Below are 18,527 nucleotides of genomic sequence, written 5' to 3' on the forward strand. Positions count from 1 at the left end.
ATCAACACTGATTTCTTACTGCATGTGAGTGTCTTTCCATTATAATTATGACTCCGATCGCTGGCCATGGTCATTTATAAGCGAAAACTGATGTATATAAGGATAGAACTGGGTGGGGCATCGCACGTGACTTCCTGGTGACGGGACTTTCTTGCTTGGACCCAGCGTTGAGAGAACATGTAGGCAAAGATGTTGCGAAAGTTAGGAAACAAAATTTTAAAGAGGATTTAGGTAAGAACAGTGTTAGGAAGCGTTCACACATTAATCGGAAGTTAGTAAGTGTGAACAGGAACATTTTAAAAATTAATTGCTTTTTTTGGCTATGTAATATTAGAAAGTTTTTCAGGATGGCGGACAAGCCGTCACTAGAAGAGGATCATAGACTATTATCAGACATGGACAAAACGGATGCCATAGGCGGGAAAGCAAACATCAACAGTGTACAAGATAGTCCATTAAGTACAAAAAGTACAGAATTTATAACAGTGAAGCAAGTGCCGATAGATATCGACCAGGGAAGTTCAGAAGATTCAATTATGTATCCACTTTTTAATATCGAGCAAGAGAAAATAGATTCAGACCAAAAAGAGGTAGACAAGGTAATTATACATCCTATTGAAGTAGGAACAGTGAAAATGGGAGTAGGTCTGAACACATTGGACAGGGATAATCCAATAATGAGCGTGTTGCAGGCAATGCCGTCACAAATGAAGACACAATTCAGTAAGACAATACAAAACGAAATTAAAACTATGCACAATGTAGATACAAAATTTAGTCAAACTATGCGAAATTTAGTCAACAAATCTAGTAAATACAGGCACTGGATGCTAAACAAGATCAAACCATGCAAAAGGTAAATCAATTAAAACAGTCACTGATAACTCATAAAAATCAGTCAATAGAGGCGTTTGAAACTAAACACAAACAGGCCATACAAACACTAATAGATAAGGTCACACAACCGGGCGGGAAGTTAGACGAAAATGCAGGTTTAATGTCTAAGTCATTAAAAGAGGAACTGGAGGAAGAGGTAATGGAGTTTGTGGACCAGAAAGTAATGAAGAAGCGACAAAACAGGTAGTTAATGAAAGGAGAGGCAGTTGCGAGGAAAGGATAAGCACTGTAGTAACTACTGGCCAGGAAGTACAATCTGAAATTGATATTAAAATTCAGAGCTTTGGAAAATCTGTGCCTGAGAGATTAAAAGAAACTGTTACTAAAATAAATACTGAAGTAGATAATAAAAATAAATCATTAGCAGAAAAAAGTTACTGTATTAGAGAATAAAAGTATGTTAACACCTCATATTGCATTTGGAGGTGCATGCCAAAATCAGTTAAGGATTGAAATAGAAAATTTCGCCCCAAAAGGTGAAATTCATCCAATGAGTTTTATGATGTCATGTAGGAAGTTGATCCCTAAAGAACTCCAAGAAAAACAGAGAGTAATAACAGCTGAAAATAGACTCAGCAGCGATGTTAGTAACTGGGTCATTAAAGCTACAGAAGAATGTGAAGCTCTAATGGTATTTTTGCATAAATTTTAGGAAGAACTTCAGTCAAGTAGTAAACAAAGTGAAGTTTATCAGTAGTGTTTAGATACAACACCATATAGAAGCCAGGCAATAAAAGTATGAGAGAGTATTGTGAAGGTTTATGTAGAAAGATTAAACATTTCAAGGGATTGATAGCAAAGAACATCCATTGCATGTGTTGCTTAGGATGCTGCCTTGGAGTGTACAGGTTTATGTCGGTTTGGGCAACTGTGATACAGCAACATTCTTAAGGACAGTAGGTGAACTTGGTGTATGGAATAGGGATAATGAATACAGATCTTATTATAATAATCAAAACAGAGCCAACAATAATTATAATAACCACAATAACAATAACAGAAATGAGAATAAGGAATACGCCGTCAGAGCAGTGAGGTCAAACAGAGGTAGGAGAGGTGAAGAGATCATGGGCATAGAGTTAGTTACAGTTCTAGGACCTATTACCCACATGGTGATAAGGGAAACAATCGGCCGCAACAGTGACAGACAGAACTGGAGCAGATAGAGAAGATAGGACACCACAACAGCAAAGGCAAACTAATTAAAGGGTGTTCAAGATGAATAGATCTTATGGTGAAAGATAGATTGATAAATCGAAAATTAATTGCGAATTTAAAAATAGAAATGATAAATACTGTGCTTGGTGTGACAAAGACATAAAGTACTGGTCAAAGAGAGAATGGGAATCTAAATTAAGATGGGTACAGGGTTTGACTGAAATGCTTACAGAACAGGAGATGCAGAGATATCATAAACTAAGGAAGGCTTTTCAGGTATGCATAGCTGATATTTTTCCAGTAGACGAATATAAAACTAAGGATAGAATATTCCAAAAGGCCAATAGCGTTTCCAGAGACGTAGTACACGATGGTAGTAGATATGGTAGGAAGTGTTATAACAGAAACCAATGAGAGCTCTGGTAATGTAGAGACTGAGGAATACGATCACTGGGTACACACATTATGCAGATTAGGTGCAAATGTAATTGAATATGTGAAGGGGAAGGGAGAGAATGTGAAGAACACATAGGAGAAATTCGAAGAAATGTGCAATGTGAATACAGCAGACAATATTGAAAGTAATACTGCCATTGCGAATGATAGTGAGGAGTCAGAGAATAGTGAGTTACAGTGACCATAGTGAATAAACTGATAGTGATAGGAAGGATAAGGATGAGGAGATTATTAGTATATGTGCTACTGTAAATGAACATGAGCTACGTAATACAAGTGTAATGGATGATGGGGAACTAGCAGGTGATAATTTACTGGAATATGATGTAAATGAGGCAACTAAAGAGAAAATAGTCAGAGACGATACAATCAGTGAAGTCTGTGGGCCAGGAAATATAGAAAGTCTACCTGTATTGGACAGGGAACCTTGGAAAAAGCGCTGGGGTCAGACTATCTAGAAACTACAGAGCGAGAAACCCCAGAAGGCGAAGTAAATCTAATTTTAATGTGAAGGGATAGGCGTAATGAAAGTAATAGTGATGAGAGAAGTGTAAAGGAGGATGATAGATCTGCTGTAAATGAATTTCAGAAAGAAAGGGAAGAGCAGTGGACACCACAAAAAGAATATGTGAGGATGTAGGCGGGAAAAGAAAGAAGCCCCTAGATAAGAGTTAAGATTGATTTAGAGAAGGTCGGCTGAATCAGATGCTAGGGAAAATCAGATATCTCGAAATGAATAGAAATTAGACAGAAGGAAGAAACCACCCAATAAGATTAATAAAGTAGGCCATGTTATGTTGACCAAATGGACTGCTGAGGCGATAGAACAAGATTTATTGAGGAAAAAGGGGGTAAAGACATCAACCAAAGTAGGACAACAGATATCTGAAGTTCGCATGGGAGACACAGTGAGTGAAGTAACAGGTATTGTAGAGAGCTTATGGAAACATTTGGCCCAGATTACTAATATTGCAGATATGTCTGTGTCTGGTTTAAAGATAATTATTGCAACAGGAAAACTCAGTACGCCCATTAGGAAACAAGTGTATTTTTCATTCAAAATTGGAAAGTGTATCATCAAAAGTATGTTCTCAGTAATTCCTAATCTGAGCATGAATATTATTCTTGGCTCAGGTCGGATGAATGCCAATGATGTAATTATTAATTGTGATCAAGGGTTAATGTCATTCAAATAACTAGGTATAGAACAGAAGGTGAAGTTCATGGGACAGGTTGTTGATGATACACAACCATTAGGCTGCTTGAGAGTTATAGAAGCACTGTGTGGAGATTACTATGACAATGCAGAATATGAGCAGTCTGTAAAAAATAACGATGATGTAAAAACCAAAGAGGAAATATTTAGGCAATAAGTTATTGAAATTACTGAAATTGATAATAAGTGAAGGTCAGAAACACATTAAGTAGTGATGGAAAATAAGGAAGTATTTTCAGAGGAACCAGGGAGAGTAATTGGATTTGAGTGTTGGTTGAACGTCAAACCACATGCTCCTTTTTATAGGAAACCTCTTGGGATCCCAGTAGCAAAAAGAAAAGTGGTAGCTGAGGAATTGGATACAATGGAGAAACTGGCAGTGATAGAAAGAAGTAATAGCAACTATAATAACCCAATCATGTGTCTTGTAAAAAAAGATGGTGGAATGTGAGTAGTGTTAGATGCAAGGAAGTTGAATAATATTACTGAATGGGAATGTGACAAAGCTGATAGTTTGGATGAAATAATTCAAAATTTTAATGGAATTAAGTATTTGAGCAGTCTTAACCTAACTGACAGGTACTGGCAGATCGCATTAGCTAAGGAACATTGGAAGTATACTGCTTTCTCGTTTGGTATAAAATGCTACCAGTACTATGTAGTGCCATTTGGATTGAATATATCTGTATCCATATCCATACGAGCATTGCATAGAGTGTTAGGAAAAGATCTGTGTAGTAAAAATACAGTGTATGTGGATGATGTTTCATGGCTACCAAGAATTGGGGAGATCATTGTTTGTTAGTAAGGGAAGTGTTCCAAGCTTTGAGAAAACGTGGAATGACTTTGAGGTTAAAGAAATCTGAATTTGTTGAAACTGAGTTTATGTTTGTAGGGTACTTGCTATCGAATGAAGGAATCAGGGAAGTCCCAGAAAAAATTAATCCTATAAAAGAATTTCGAGTTCCAAAGTGTAGGAAACAGCTAAGATCATTTTTAGGATTATGCAGTTTTTATAGAAAGTTTGTATCTGAGCAAGCTTTTAACAGTCTAGTACTTAATGGCTTGTGAAAGAAAGAATGTCAGTAGCATTTGAACAACTTAAAGCTAAACTGAGTGAGGGAAGCATTTTGAGTCATCTGGATTTAGGACTACCATTTTGCCTGGAGACAGACAGCAGTTCCTATGGTTTAGGAGCACATCTGTTTGAAATATGGAACAAAGATGGGAAAGAGGAAAGGAAATATATAGCATTTTCCAGTAGAACATTAAGTATATGTGTGCGCAACCAGAAAGAGGCGTTAGCAATTAATGGGCATTTAAAAAGTTGTACAACGTTTTATGGGGACATAAAGTGGTAATATATACTGATCATCAGGCACTGACATTTCTGACATGATGTAAACTTCTACACGACAGGTTAACCAGATGGGTATTATATTTACTACAGTTTGATTTTGAAATACATTATATAAAGGATGAATAGATTGTTGTAGCAGGTGCATTACCAAAGTTACCAATAGGTATGGAAGACAGTGAGGATGGTTTTAGGAACTGAAGGGTGGAAAAGGATTTATTACATAAAAGGAGTTAAGCCACAGAAGGAAATCAAAAGTATCTGTAGAGACTTGAGAAGGGAACAGAAAAGTGAACCATTTCTAAAATTGGTAAAATCTGAACTTAGTAAAATGAGGAATGATAAAGTATCACAGTATTAGTGTATATTTAATGGCCTACTGTTCAGAAGGAAAGATGTGACTACTGATGTGTGGAAGGTGTGATGGCCAGAAAAACATGTGATCACTTTAATTGACTGTATCCATGAGAGTTATGGGCATTGTGGGAGTAAAAAGAGCGTAGAAAAGTTAATGGAATTAGTATATTTTAGTAATGTGACTACGAGAGTGCATGAGTGAATAAAGACCTCTAACTTATGTCAAAAAGCTTAGGTCACCAACCAAAGGAGTAGGGGTCTCATGTAACCTATATTGCCCAATGATGTGTTAGAATTAGTTGCTTTGGATCTCTTTGATCCAATACTAAGAAAAACATGAGTTTTCCGTTATATTTTAGCAGCAGTGGATGCATTCTCTAAATTTATCAGATTGCACCCCTTGAGAAAAGCCATTGGAAAACAGTGAATGATAAGATGACCAAGGACTATCTTATACAAGTAGGCAAACCTAAAGGCATTTTAATGAATAACGGATCTCAGTTTGTCTCCAAGAAATGGAAAAGTAGTATGAGATATTAGGGAGTAGAGTTAAAATACATAGCAGCTTACCATGTCACAAGTAATCAAGCCAAGAATTGTATAAGAGAAATAGGCAGGCTGTGCCAGACATTCTGTGCTGATAAACACAGTACTTGGGGAAAATATGTGTCAGACAGAAGTGTTAAACAATTTACTCATGAGAGTACAGGGTTTACACCCACTGAAATTATGAAGGAAATAACAGAGCCAAATATTATTGAGGAGAATATTCTATTTCGAACTTGGAAGGACATGGATATGGATGAAAAGAAGAATTTGGCTAGAGAGCATTTAATCAAAGTATTAAAGGTAAGAAAAGGCATGGTGGACAGGGTAGACTGACCAAAATACTAATTTGTGAAGTGATTATTGCGAAATCACATTAAAAATCTAAAGAAATTGCTGCTGAGATTTCAAATTTTTTCCACATATATAAAGGACCCTTTGAGGTGGCGAATATACTGCATTCCAATGCATAATATTTGATATTTCCCAAATCAAGAAGGAAGTATGGAGTGAGGAATACTGTGGACCTTAAACTGTATAAGTAAAGAGAAAAAGACTAAGTCAAGTATGAGTGAAAGATAGGACTACCATAAAACAAAATATTTCAAATATTATGGACATTCTAGTAATTATGAACTGTGAGATAGATGTAAGGTATCACAATGACTAACACTATCTAAATATCAGTTAAAATAGATTTTAAATTGATTCATTGAACAATATATTTGGTGTACATTTAAGTACAGAAAGGTCCAGGTAGACAATAAGGTTAGTTTGATGCTTGGTGTATTGATTATAGTGATAATGATGTTAGCAGAAAATATTTTGAGTTACTCAACGGTATTGAAAAATACTTGAAATCAAGTCACTGCTAAATTTTCTTGGTCTCAGGTTCTTAAAATAAGATCTAAAAAATGTATAGTTTAGGTTATTGTAATGTTATGAAATTTTACTAAGTACCAAGGGAATTATCAGCAGGATGCGTGTAGAAAGACACCCAATGAGTGTCATGTTTGATAAAAAATACGAGTAAAATACAGCAAAAATATAAACTCTTAACTTGCCGCCGTGTAGATGTGTATCGGCCGAGAACTGAAGCTTCACTACAAGTTCACTCTCGCTGTGCCTTTAAAAGTGTTAGTGTTTACGTTCCACATTAGAAACGTTGCTCAATGTGGCGACCATTGATAAATTGGAAATTTGTGGTAAGGGCTATGGGATCAAACGGCTGAGGTCATCGATCCCTAGGCTTACGCACTACTTAATCTAACTTAAACTAAGTTACGCTAAGGACAACACACACACCCATGCCTGAGGGAGGATCGAACCTCCGACGGGGGGAGCCGCGCGAAGCGTGACAAGACTCCCTAGACCGCACGGAGACCCCTCGCAACAACCATTTGTATCGACAACAGCCTGGGACCTCACTAGAGATACAGTTTTACAATTGTTCGCAACATTGTTCGAACGGTGGACGATGCAATGTTCAGCTGTCGCGACACAGCTCGTTTCCTGCTTGAAGATCGCACATTGCGTCCAGCATTCTCACCCATGGCAACAGTAACATCTTCAACAATCTGAGGCGCAATAGGCTGCCGGCCTATCCTAGTAGCAATTCCCAGGTCGCCAGTTGATTCGAACTTCTGAATCATGTTCTTCAACCCCTATATAGAGAAAGGACCTCTCCATATGCCCATAATGTGTCGATACTCACAAAGAGCATCATCTCTATTGCTGTTGTATTCATAAAACAACTTTCAGATTAAGGCCCCGCTAACGTTGTCTAGACTCATGCTGTTGTCCGCACCTGTAATGCACACCGATGCATGTGTTTCATCCCTACGTCGCCGTACCAGTACCGACACGGGAAGTCGTGACACAAACAGTACTAACAACGCAAGGCCTGCAGGGCACAGTTTGAACATCATTTCTGTGGAGTTTGGTATCCATCCCGTAAATAGTTTTCCGTCTCCGCTGTCGCAAGCAGCGAAAGAGGAAATATAAGCATCGTCCATATAACATTTTCTTTCTTCGCTTTACTGATATTTCTCTCTTGGATCTTGAATAGGTGACCATTCAAATGCCTCTCGTGGTAAGACGCAAGTTTTGCATTGGGATTACTCGTACCATTGTTTCTGGAAAGAGCTATTTATTTCCTAGCATGTTTCGAGTGGTTCTGAACGCTCATGGTCACGCACTTCCCTTGTTAATTGTTCTACATGTCTCCTGTTATTAATGTCTGCGCTGTTACCTGACACATTAAAACATTTTGGCCTTTCAGTTTACTTTTTTCAAAGTAAATGTGAAATTTAAACTGTAATCATATTCTGAGTCCTCTGTGTGCAATCCTGAATGTTTTCTTTAAAAGATTTTCGTCAGTCAACCATCCCTTCAGATACATAGACTTGTCTTCTTGTTCACTAGAGAATATGCAGTCAACCATCCCTTCAGATACATAGACTTGTCTTCTTGTTCACTAGAGAATATGCTGCTCCTAATGAACATTTACATAATTCCGTTCCCTTTCATAATTTTTGTTTACACGGTAGAAGACGTGGACATCAATGTAAGCTTTATTAACTGAGGTCTTGAATATCGAACAACCTGCGTCAGCATCCAATCTATGTAACTATATGTGACTTCATAGGCTTTCCCGGCGTGATATTTCTTGATAGCCTCCTCAGTTTGCTGCCGGATCAAAAATGCAACATGATTCGATATTTCGACGATCTGTTTTTGGCCATCTTCAGTGGAATGTTGCTGCTACTGAGTCTCGCTGAAATCTGATGCCCAGGCGTTTTCTTTTTTTATTTATTGTTATTTCATCGCCCACGCCCCAAATGGGCGCGGGGGAGGGGGAGGTGGGGGGAAGGTGGACGCCAGCAGTACAATACTCCGCTCCTCAACCAAAAGCATTCATAAGATATAACAAAGAAGACAGAAAAACGTATGTAGATGGTTTAGATTATACATTAAAAAGATTAATGACAGACAGCTAAAATGACGAAAAAATACACAGTTTAAAGAACAAAATTGTGATGAGTCGATACTCTTCTATGAAGAAAGCACTGGAGCACTGCACTTTCATTTAACATCAGAGGGACCTGCCCTAGATGAGAATTGTGGGAGGAGAGAATATGTTTTATAGAGGTTAAGGGGTCTGGGTAAAAGGATGTGGGTCTGTTAGGTGGGGAAACTATGGAGATGATAGGTAGGAGATAAAGTGGATAGTCGAAATGTAGATTGTGGGAAAGACAGAGGGTGAGGAGGAGTAATGCTGTGTGAGGAAGGCAGTGGTACAAGAAGGGTTGCATTGATTTGTGGAAAGAGACCATACAGCGAGGTTATCAGTCTCATCGGATTAGGGAAGGACGGGGAAGGAAGTCGGCCGTGCCCTGTCAAAGGAACCATCCAAGCATTTGTCTGAAGCAATTTAGGGTATGCACAGAAAACATAAAACAAGATGGCCAGACGCGGGATTGAACTGTCGTCGTCTCGAATATGAGTCCAGTGTGCTAACCACTGCGCCATCTCACTCGGCGTAGAAGAAGAAAGAATAGGGCTGGGTGCAGAGGGAAAAGGAGAAAAGAACTCTTATGTGAACTGGAACAGGCGGAGAAGGGCTAAAGTTAGCAAGAGGGATAAATATTAGGGCGGATCTCATTGCCTGGAGGAGGGAGTTGGTAGAAGTTGCGTTGAGATAGGCATTTAAGTGTAAGGATGGATGGTTGTGTCTGAAAAGGCATGGCAGCATACCAGGGTTATGATGAGAGGTGACACAATGGGGTTACTGGAATCTAGTTTGCGGATAATATCGGAGATGAGGAGGTGTTCAATGTGTGTGAGGAGAGATGAGAATTTGATGAGATCGCAGAGGATCCATGTGGGAGAAGGTAAACGGATGCAGAAAGCAAGACAGAGTGCATGTCAATTGAGTGTCTGGAGGGACTTACAGAAATTTGGTGTGGTGGATATCCATGCATCAATTTCACATCAGAGGATGGGTCAGAGCAGGATTTTGTAAGTGTGGAGAGTAGTGGAGGGGAGTAACGCCAAGTTTGGCCAGTTAGTAATTTTAGTCTATTGTGGGGTTTCTGTTGGGTGGTTAGTAGGTGAGGTTTCCATATTAGTTCCAGGTCAGTGGTTCGTGCAAGATATTTAATTGTGTTAATTAACTGGGTATATGGTCATAAATGGTGAGGTAGAAGGCATGGAGGTGAAAGATGTGGGTGGTTCATCCTAAAATTAATGCTTTGGTTTTGGAGGGGTTGATCCCATTGGTTACAACAGGAGGTAAACAGATTGAGGTGGATTTGGAGGGATTTTTGGCCTTGTGCGAGTGTAGGGTACAGAATGAGGAAAGCAGTGTCATCAGCATACTGAAGGAGATGGACTGTTTGGGAGGGGGCGGGGGAGCTGCGTGTATCAACAGTGTAGAGAGGTTAACGGAGATGGAAGGTACCAGAACTGGTATTGTTAATAATGACAAAGGATGGGCGATTAGATAGGAAGAATGCAATAAGGTGGACATGGTTAATTGAAAGTGCATCTGTCTGAGTTTGAAAAGGTGATTAGAATTCCATAAATGATTACAGGCTTTCTCTAGGTCGAAGGACACAAAAATAGCAGATTTACGGGAGTTGAGTTGGAGGGATAGGAGATGGGTGAGGTGCAGGAGTAGGTCATCAGAAGAGAAACTGGGTCGGAAGCCATACTGGTTAGTTGGAAGGAGCTGGTGCTGGTTCAAGTGTTGATGGATGAGTTAGGAGAGGGTGGATTCGAAGACGTGCAGTAGATGGGGCGGTAGGAGGAGGAATCGGTTGGGGTTTTGTGTGGTTTGAAGAAAAGTAGGATTTTTGAGGTTTTCCAGAGCTCAGGATTGTAGCCTGTGGAAAGGATAGTGGTATAAAGGGTCAGAAGGGTGACGAAAAAGGAGAGGGGGCCATTCTTTAAGGTGTTGATAGGTGATTTAGTCCTGACCAGGGGAATTGTTGCGTTTTCTGTGAAGTATGTGTTTTACGTCATGTTCTGTGTGTGATATGTTACACAAGTACTCAAAGCTGGGAGCCAGGGGCGGGGCAGGAGTGTTAGTACATTCGTGGGTGGTATGGAATGAAGTAATCAAAATGACGGTCGTGAGGGATGGAGAAAATGTCGGAGATATAGGGTGCAAGAAGGTCATGTTCCCTCAGGTTATCAGGAAGCGACGGTTGTTGTGGAGCAACAGGTAGTGAGGTATGGGGTTATTGCTTGTGAGTCGTTGGAATGCCTTCCAATACTTGAAAGAGTTTATGGAAAGTGTAGCGTACAGTGTGGTGCATGTCTAGCACCAGTATCGGCTTTTTCTGCATTTCATAAATTCCTAATGTGTCTCTGAATTTGCCATTGGCATGTGAGCGTATCCCAGTCGCGAATTCGCAGCAAGAAGCGGTACACCTGATGGGATTCTCGAAGGAGGAGAAGGGTGGAATGTAGAAGATATATGACCTTGGTAGGAATGTGGATGGATATATTGTCTGACAAGGTCTGCTACAGGAAGGATGCGACGTGAGAGATATCGAAAAGTTGCTGGAAGGTCTGCGAGTGGCTTCTAATCTGGGTTTTATGAAGTTCCGGTAGGCTTCCAGTTGGTCCTGAAGTAGTCTGGGATGTCTCCTGGATGGAGACTGGAATGGGGAGTATGAGGATGAGGTTGTGTCTAGGAGATCGTAAGGAGTGCTGGTAAGTGGTCACTTCCCATCGGATCCAGGACTTCTACAGTGTGTTGTCCGAGGAGGTTGGGAGATGCTAGGATGACATTGGGGTGGTCCTAGACAGACCGTACACGACACATGCGATGCTCACCACAGCTGCCGCCCTCCAATATTGGATTGGCGGCGCCGCAATTAGTAGAACACCGCCGGTAACGATATATTGCAAGCACACACTATTTTCAGACACTCGGGCGCCCGCATCGCAAAACGTTGTGTTTTGCTGCGGGACAGTACAGGGCTTCACGTCCTACTAAGAGGAAAACCACTGTCTCTATTAAGTAGATAACCACACACATCGAAAAAAGTTTTGCATCACCTCCGTTCCGAGACTTCCGGAACCTGTACAGAAAATTGGACTAGAGATCAAAATAAACATCATTTCCGCTCTTTTTATTCCTCATGAAAACCACACATTGCATGTTGTACCACCATACAGCGAGACCTTCAGAGGTGCTGGTCCAAATTGCTGTACACACCGGTACCTCTGACACCCTGTAGCAGGTCCTCTTGCATTGACGCATGCCTGTATTCATTGTGGCAGACTATCCACAAGTTCATCAAGGCACTGTTGGTCCAGATTGTCCCACTCCTCAACGGCGATTCGGCGTAGATCCCTCAGACAGGTTGCTGGGTCACGTCCTTCATAAGATGCCCTTTTCAATCTATCCCAGGCATTCTCGAAAGGGATCATGTCTGGAGAACATGCTGGCCACTCTAGTCGAGCGATGTCGTTATCCTGAAGGGAGTCGTTCACAAGATGTGTACGATGAGGGCGCGAATTGTTGTCCATGAAGACGCCTGCCTCGCCAATATGCTGCCGATATGGTTGCACTATCGGTCGGAGGATGGCATTCACGTATCGTACAGCCGTTACGGCGCCTTCTATGACCACCAGAGACGTACGTCGGCTCCTCATAATTCCACCTCAAAACAGCAGGGAACCTCCACCTTGCTCCGCTCGCTGGATAATGTGTCTAAGGCGTTCAGCATGACTTGTTGCCTCCAAACACATCTCCAATGATTGTCTGGTTGAAGGCATATGCGACACTCTTCAGTGAAAAAGAACATGATGCCAATCCTGAGCGGTCCATTCGGCATGTTGTTGGGCCTATCTGCACCGTGCTGAAAGGTGTCATGGTTGCAAAGATGGACCTCGCCATGGACGTCGGAAGTGAAGTTGCGCATCATGCAGCCTATTGCGTGCAGTTTGAGTCTTAACACGACGTCCTGTGGGTGCACGAAAAGCATTATTCGACATGGTCGCGTTGCTGTCAGGGTTCCTCCGATCCATAATTCGTAGGTAGCGGTCATCCTCTGCAGTAGTAGCCCTAGGGTGGCCTCAGGGAGGCATGTCATCGACAGTTCATGTCTCTCTGTATCTCCTCCATGTCCGAGCAACATCGCTTTGGTTCATTCCGAGACACCTGGACATATTCCCTGTTAAGAGCCCTTCCTGGTACAAAGTAACATTGCGGATGCGATTGAACCGCGGTATTGACCGTCTAGGCATGGTTGAACTACAGACAACATAAGCCGTGTACCTCCTTCCTGGTGGAATGACTGGATCTGATAGGCTGTCGGACCCCTCCGTCTAATAGGTGCTGCTCATGCATAGTTGTTTATATCTTTGGGAGGGTTTAGTGACGTCTCTGAACAGTCTAAGGGGGTGTGTCTCTGATACAATATCCACAGACAACGTCTATCCTCAGGAGTTCTGGGAACCAGAGTGACGCAAACCTTTTTTTGATGTGTGTGTATACTTCCTCTCTTAAGCACTGATGTTTTTAATTCTCTGTGTATTACAGCTCATTAATTTTTTTCTTTTCAGGAGCAGTTGACACGGAAACTCCGGCCTCTCTGCAGGAGGAATTTGCATGTTAACAGATGCTCTTGCAGTCTGCGAGTCGTGCAAATGTGCGAACGCAGTAAAGAGCGAAGCGAATATCTTATTTCGTAGAACAGAACCTGTAGGCCTGACTTCACTAATATTCTAGAATACAGGACAAAGGAAGTCACTTGTTAACGGGTGTTCTTACTGCTCGATTTCGTTTAATTATTCTCATTTTTGAATGGTAGCTGATGATAGTTAATGTCGTCTTTCTTGGGAGAGATAATTAGAGATAAATAACAATGTCATGGCAGAGACAAATGCATCGTAAACAGTGAAACAGTGCGCGCTGCTGGCTGCTGCGATTATAGTTGTTACAGTTTTTGACACTGTGGAAGTTGCAATCACTAACAACAAAAATGAGATGTTCTCTGAACGAAGAAAACAAGTTCTTGTACATCATGCTCACTTCGAGAAGGTAATAAACTGGATAAGACACTAGCGCTGTATTGTAACACAACTTATGCGCATAATAGTCTCGTTTATTTACTAAATTTCAATCAGATTAAGTAACTGTTAATTACCAGTAGGTGGGTATATTGGGGTAGATCGTCACACAGTCTAAACTGGTGGTCTTGTAGAGTGCCACAGACAGTGCGGACGAGAGAGCGATGTGTGGGGCCACAGTGCTCGACCCTCTGAGAGCGCGGGATGAGAGAGAGGTGTCGCACACGTTCGCATGCTGGAACAGTGTTCTTGTTTCTGTGCCAATTAGAGTCTCTTAAAACTGTGATTCTGTTTTACTTTATTTGTTTGAGTCACATAGCTACAACGGTTGACTAAACTCCAAATGAAATTGCAGACGTGACTACGACTTTAGGAGAGTGCCAGGGTGTAGGCGTCAACGTGGCTGGACGTTTTCCCGACAGACGACACTCACGTCACGTCACTATTCGCGATGTGACTGATAGAGCCTGCAGAGAGTTACATTGTGTACGTTGTGAGCATGGGGTTGTTTTGTTATTCTGTTATTCTGCGCAACGGATTAATCTGAGATGTACCCTTTACCCTGTGGCTCCTGCAAGATGCAATTTCCACCCCTACATTACTACAGAAGTCAGACAGACGCTCCTAACGTTCTAAAGAGAAATGCCTGAAAAACTTTCAGCAATAAATATCTTCTGGAGTCGTCCGCTGTATGTAAATGACACAAAAATTCACAAAATTTCTTACGTAACTAGTGGGAGACTTGGTGCTGGAGTAGTGCTAGTTAGTGTAAGAAAAACTTGAAACTAACGAAAGTTATTATTTATTTTGCAAAAATTCTGAGAAACCACAAATTATGAATTGAACAAGTTATATCCTGGTTCTTTTCGAAATATGAAGTTACCTCTCAAGGATAGGATTCGCTAATGAAAGTTTCTATACAAAGTTTAAGATGGTTGTTGATTTGGCAGAATGGCTGAGAGGCGCGCCTACTCAACTTGAATAATTATCCTCTAGAATGTTGCTAGGTACGGTCGAGGCTGTCGCGTGTGAAATGCAGTGAAGTGTACTGTTGTGGAGGAAATAAGGGGCTCGCAACAACTGTAGCGCACAATACCGTAAGCTGCGATGACTGCTGTCTGCGCCGCTCGCTGCTGACAAATAAGATAACTCTCGTTCTATCTGGATTGACCTTCGCCAATCAAACTATCCCTACGCCTTGATGAAGTCAAGGATTCCTATTTGCCCCTAGTCTAACTATTGGCGTGGTACACCGGTCAGATAACCAGTCCACCGCGATGCCACTCGAAATTCGCTGGCAGGCGTTTAACTATAATTCTGTCCGTTCACACCGCACAAAAAATGTGTCGGCCAACACAGTGGACAACACTTAATCGCAAGGACTCAATATAGAGTAGCACTTCGATTTGCTCTCGACAGAGGTGCTCTCGTAGTGAAGTACTGAGGATAGACTTGTTCCTCGCTCCAAGAGCGATAAAGGAACGGCGCCTCTCCACGCCAGACGTGAAGGGGTATATCTTTCAGTGTCTTCCATTATGCCTTCAGCTCAAGGCGTCAGAAATATCGTCTGCCAATTAGCATTGCTCTTCTAAAACGGGAGAATGACGTTTCGTTTAAGGCAACCAATCCGGAAACCTGTAGCATTGGCGTTTGGCGTTTGCTGTCTCCCTGTGAAAATCCCTGAAACTGCGTGCAATGTGTAAAGAATGCAGAGGATGGCCGCTCCCACACAATGTAGTGGAATTTGCTTTTAAGCTGAACATGGGGTTGTTCGCCCCTTTCACTCGGGCCCACGCTGTCCGCTACACGAGCAGTCACCGGCTGACATAGACTGGGTCGTCCTCTGAAGGGACCGGCGTCCCGTTGTGCAGTTTCTCTTCCGAACTAAAAGCTTCTGTGACCGTCATGTCTGGAATGTGTGTGTGTACGCCAGCCTCCAGTATATCAACCACAATGCGCTTATTTGTTAATTGCATATCGTTTACATGAATTCATACAACATTGACTTTATCTTATAGAGTTTGGGTTCGAATGAAGCGTCTTGATGTGCGGAATATGATTGTGAGGACGGAATATGTAGGCAATGAAGGTCAGGAGACTACGACGTCTTACAACATCATAGTCATGAATGTCGGGAAAATTATAATTCCATCGTAACCGTCCATGGTGTGGTCCAGCTATATCCTTATATTAGTTCACAACAAAATAAAACGGATCAAGTATTATCGAAGTCTAAGGTTCTCAGAAACATAGCCGCGCGTGATTAGCCGAGCGCTCTAAGGCGCTGCAGCCATGGACTGTGCGGCTGATCCCGGCGGAGGTTCGAGTCCTCCCTCGGGCATGGGTGTGTGTGTTTGTCCTTAGGATAATTTAGGTTAAGTAGTGTGTAAGCTTAGGGACTGATGACCTTAGCAGTTACGTCCCATAAGATTTCACACACATCATCATCAACAGAATCATAAAGGCGCAGAGATTTCTTTTTTTTCCATATCATAATGACGCAAGAACTAACGCTTCGGAAGCTCGAAGAATGCCTTGCATTTTGCCGCAGAGCTGTACATTATCAAGAGGTGTTCACGTCCTTTCCAGATGAAACCTCATTTACAAATACTGGTGAATTAAACAGGCACAACTGTCATTACTGGTCGGATGTCCATCTACAGTTGTACAGAACTGTTAACAATCAGCATCGTTGGAGCCTTAATTTTTAGTATGGAATTGTCAGTGGCTATCTGACAGGTCCCTATTTTTTTAAAATTTCTTAGAAATGTTGACGGACCATTTACCGCGCTGACTTGAAGATGTTGACTTAGAGGTCAGACAGTGAATTTGGTGCAGTTGGATGGTGCGCTGCCGCATTACTCACCGGATCTAAAGGACGTTTTTAAATGAACGATGTCCACACCAATGGACTGGACATGTTGGTACCATTTGCATGGCTCGCTTGTTCACCCGATCTAATTTCCTCTGATTTTTATCTTTGTGGACATTCAAAAAATATTTGTTACGAGCAGCAGCCAACGACAAGAGAATTCATGACCAAAAGTATCCTGAGACCTTGTGCAGCCATTCCACGAGATACCCTGCTTTCCGCTTTCAGATATTTCTTATGGAGGATTAATTTATGATTGGAAGCCAACGCTGGTCACTCTGAGCATATGTTCAATGGTTAAATTCCAGGTGCAAAGTGAAAGGGGCCGGTCCGGGTGGCCGAGCGGTTCTAGGCGCTACAGTCTGCAACCGTGCGACCGCTACGGTCACAGGTTCGAATCCTGCCTCGGGCATGGATGTGTGTGATGTCCTTAGGTTAGTTAGGTTTAAGGGGACTGATGACCTTAGCAGTTAAGTCCCATAGTGCTCAGAGCCATTTGAACCAAAGTGAAAGGGATGGGAACTCTTTAAATCGAGCACCCCGAGGAATGAGAGGCAACAGGACTCACTTGACGTCTTTTAAACAATTATCTACGTTTTATTTATGTTTCTTCTGTCTCACAAATGTCAGAATAACGTTTATGCGTTGTGATCTATTGATTTATGCCAATTAATAAGTTAATTAAAAGTTAAAGTTCAACTCTCTCTTCGCTCTTTCTAAATCTGATGTCACAAACAGCGGTCTCCATGAAACAAAACTCAACCTTTGAATGACCTTCAGTAACTACCTTTGCCATCATGATTAGATTAGATTAGATTAGATTAGCTTTTCGTTCCATAGATCCAAGCTGAGGAGATCGTCGTGGATGTGGAACATGTCAACTTTTTCCTTTTTTTTTTTTTTTTAGCTGAAATAACAATACTGATAATATGAATATATACAATACATCATTTGTTTCTATTAAAAAATTCGTCAATGGAGTAGAAGGAGTTGGCCACTAGTAAGTCTTTCAGGCTCCTTTTAAATTGATCTTTATTTGTAACTAAATTTTTTATGTTTGCTGGCAAATTATTGAAGATGAGTGTTCCTGAGTAGTGGACCCCTTTTTGAACTAAAGTAAGTGCTTTTAAGTCTTTGTGTAGATCATTTTTGTTCCTGGTATTGTATGTATGAACTGAGCTGTTTGTTGGAAAAAGAGATATATTATTACAACAAATTTCATTAAGGAGTAAATATACTGAGAGGCAGTGGTCAGTATACCCAGTTCTTTGAAGAGGTTTCTACATGACGTCCGTGAATTTACTCCAAAAATAATACATATTACACGCTTTTCGACTCTAAAAACTTTTGTTTGACTTGAAGAGTTACCCCAAAATATTATACCATATGACATTATGGAATGAAAATAGGCAAAGTAAGCAAGCTTTTTCATTTCTATGTCGCCTATGTCTGCTAACACACGAATTGCAAATACATATTTGTTAAGGCGTTTCTGCAGTTCTGTGGTGTGCTCCTCCCAACTGAATTTATTATCAAGTTGTAATCCCAGGAATTTAAGACTGTCAACGTCTTTTATCTCC

General features: G+C 41.2%; 1 protein-coding gene across 1 annotated transcript in view; it reads left to right on the forward strand.

The window, feature by feature from the left end:
* Window positions 1-347: 347 nt before the first annotated feature.
* LOC124775135 (serine protease snake-like) overlaps window positions 348-18,527 on the forward strand; it is a 264,861-nt gene continuing 246,681 nt past the window's right edge. The window contains exon 1 of the mRNA XM_047249975.1: window positions 348-723. Coding sequence (XP_047105931.1) covers window positions 348-723 — 376 coding nt within the window. The remainder of the gene's footprint in view (window positions 724-18,527) is intronic.

The sequence above is a fragment of the Schistocerca piceifrons genome, chromosome 2 (genome assembly GCF_021461385.2).
Source record: "Schistocerca piceifrons isolate TAMUIC-IGC-003096 chromosome 2, iqSchPice1.1, whole genome shotgun sequence".
NCBI classification, from domain to species: Eukaryota; Metazoa; Arthropoda; class Insecta; order Orthoptera; family Acrididae; genus Schistocerca; species Schistocerca piceifrons.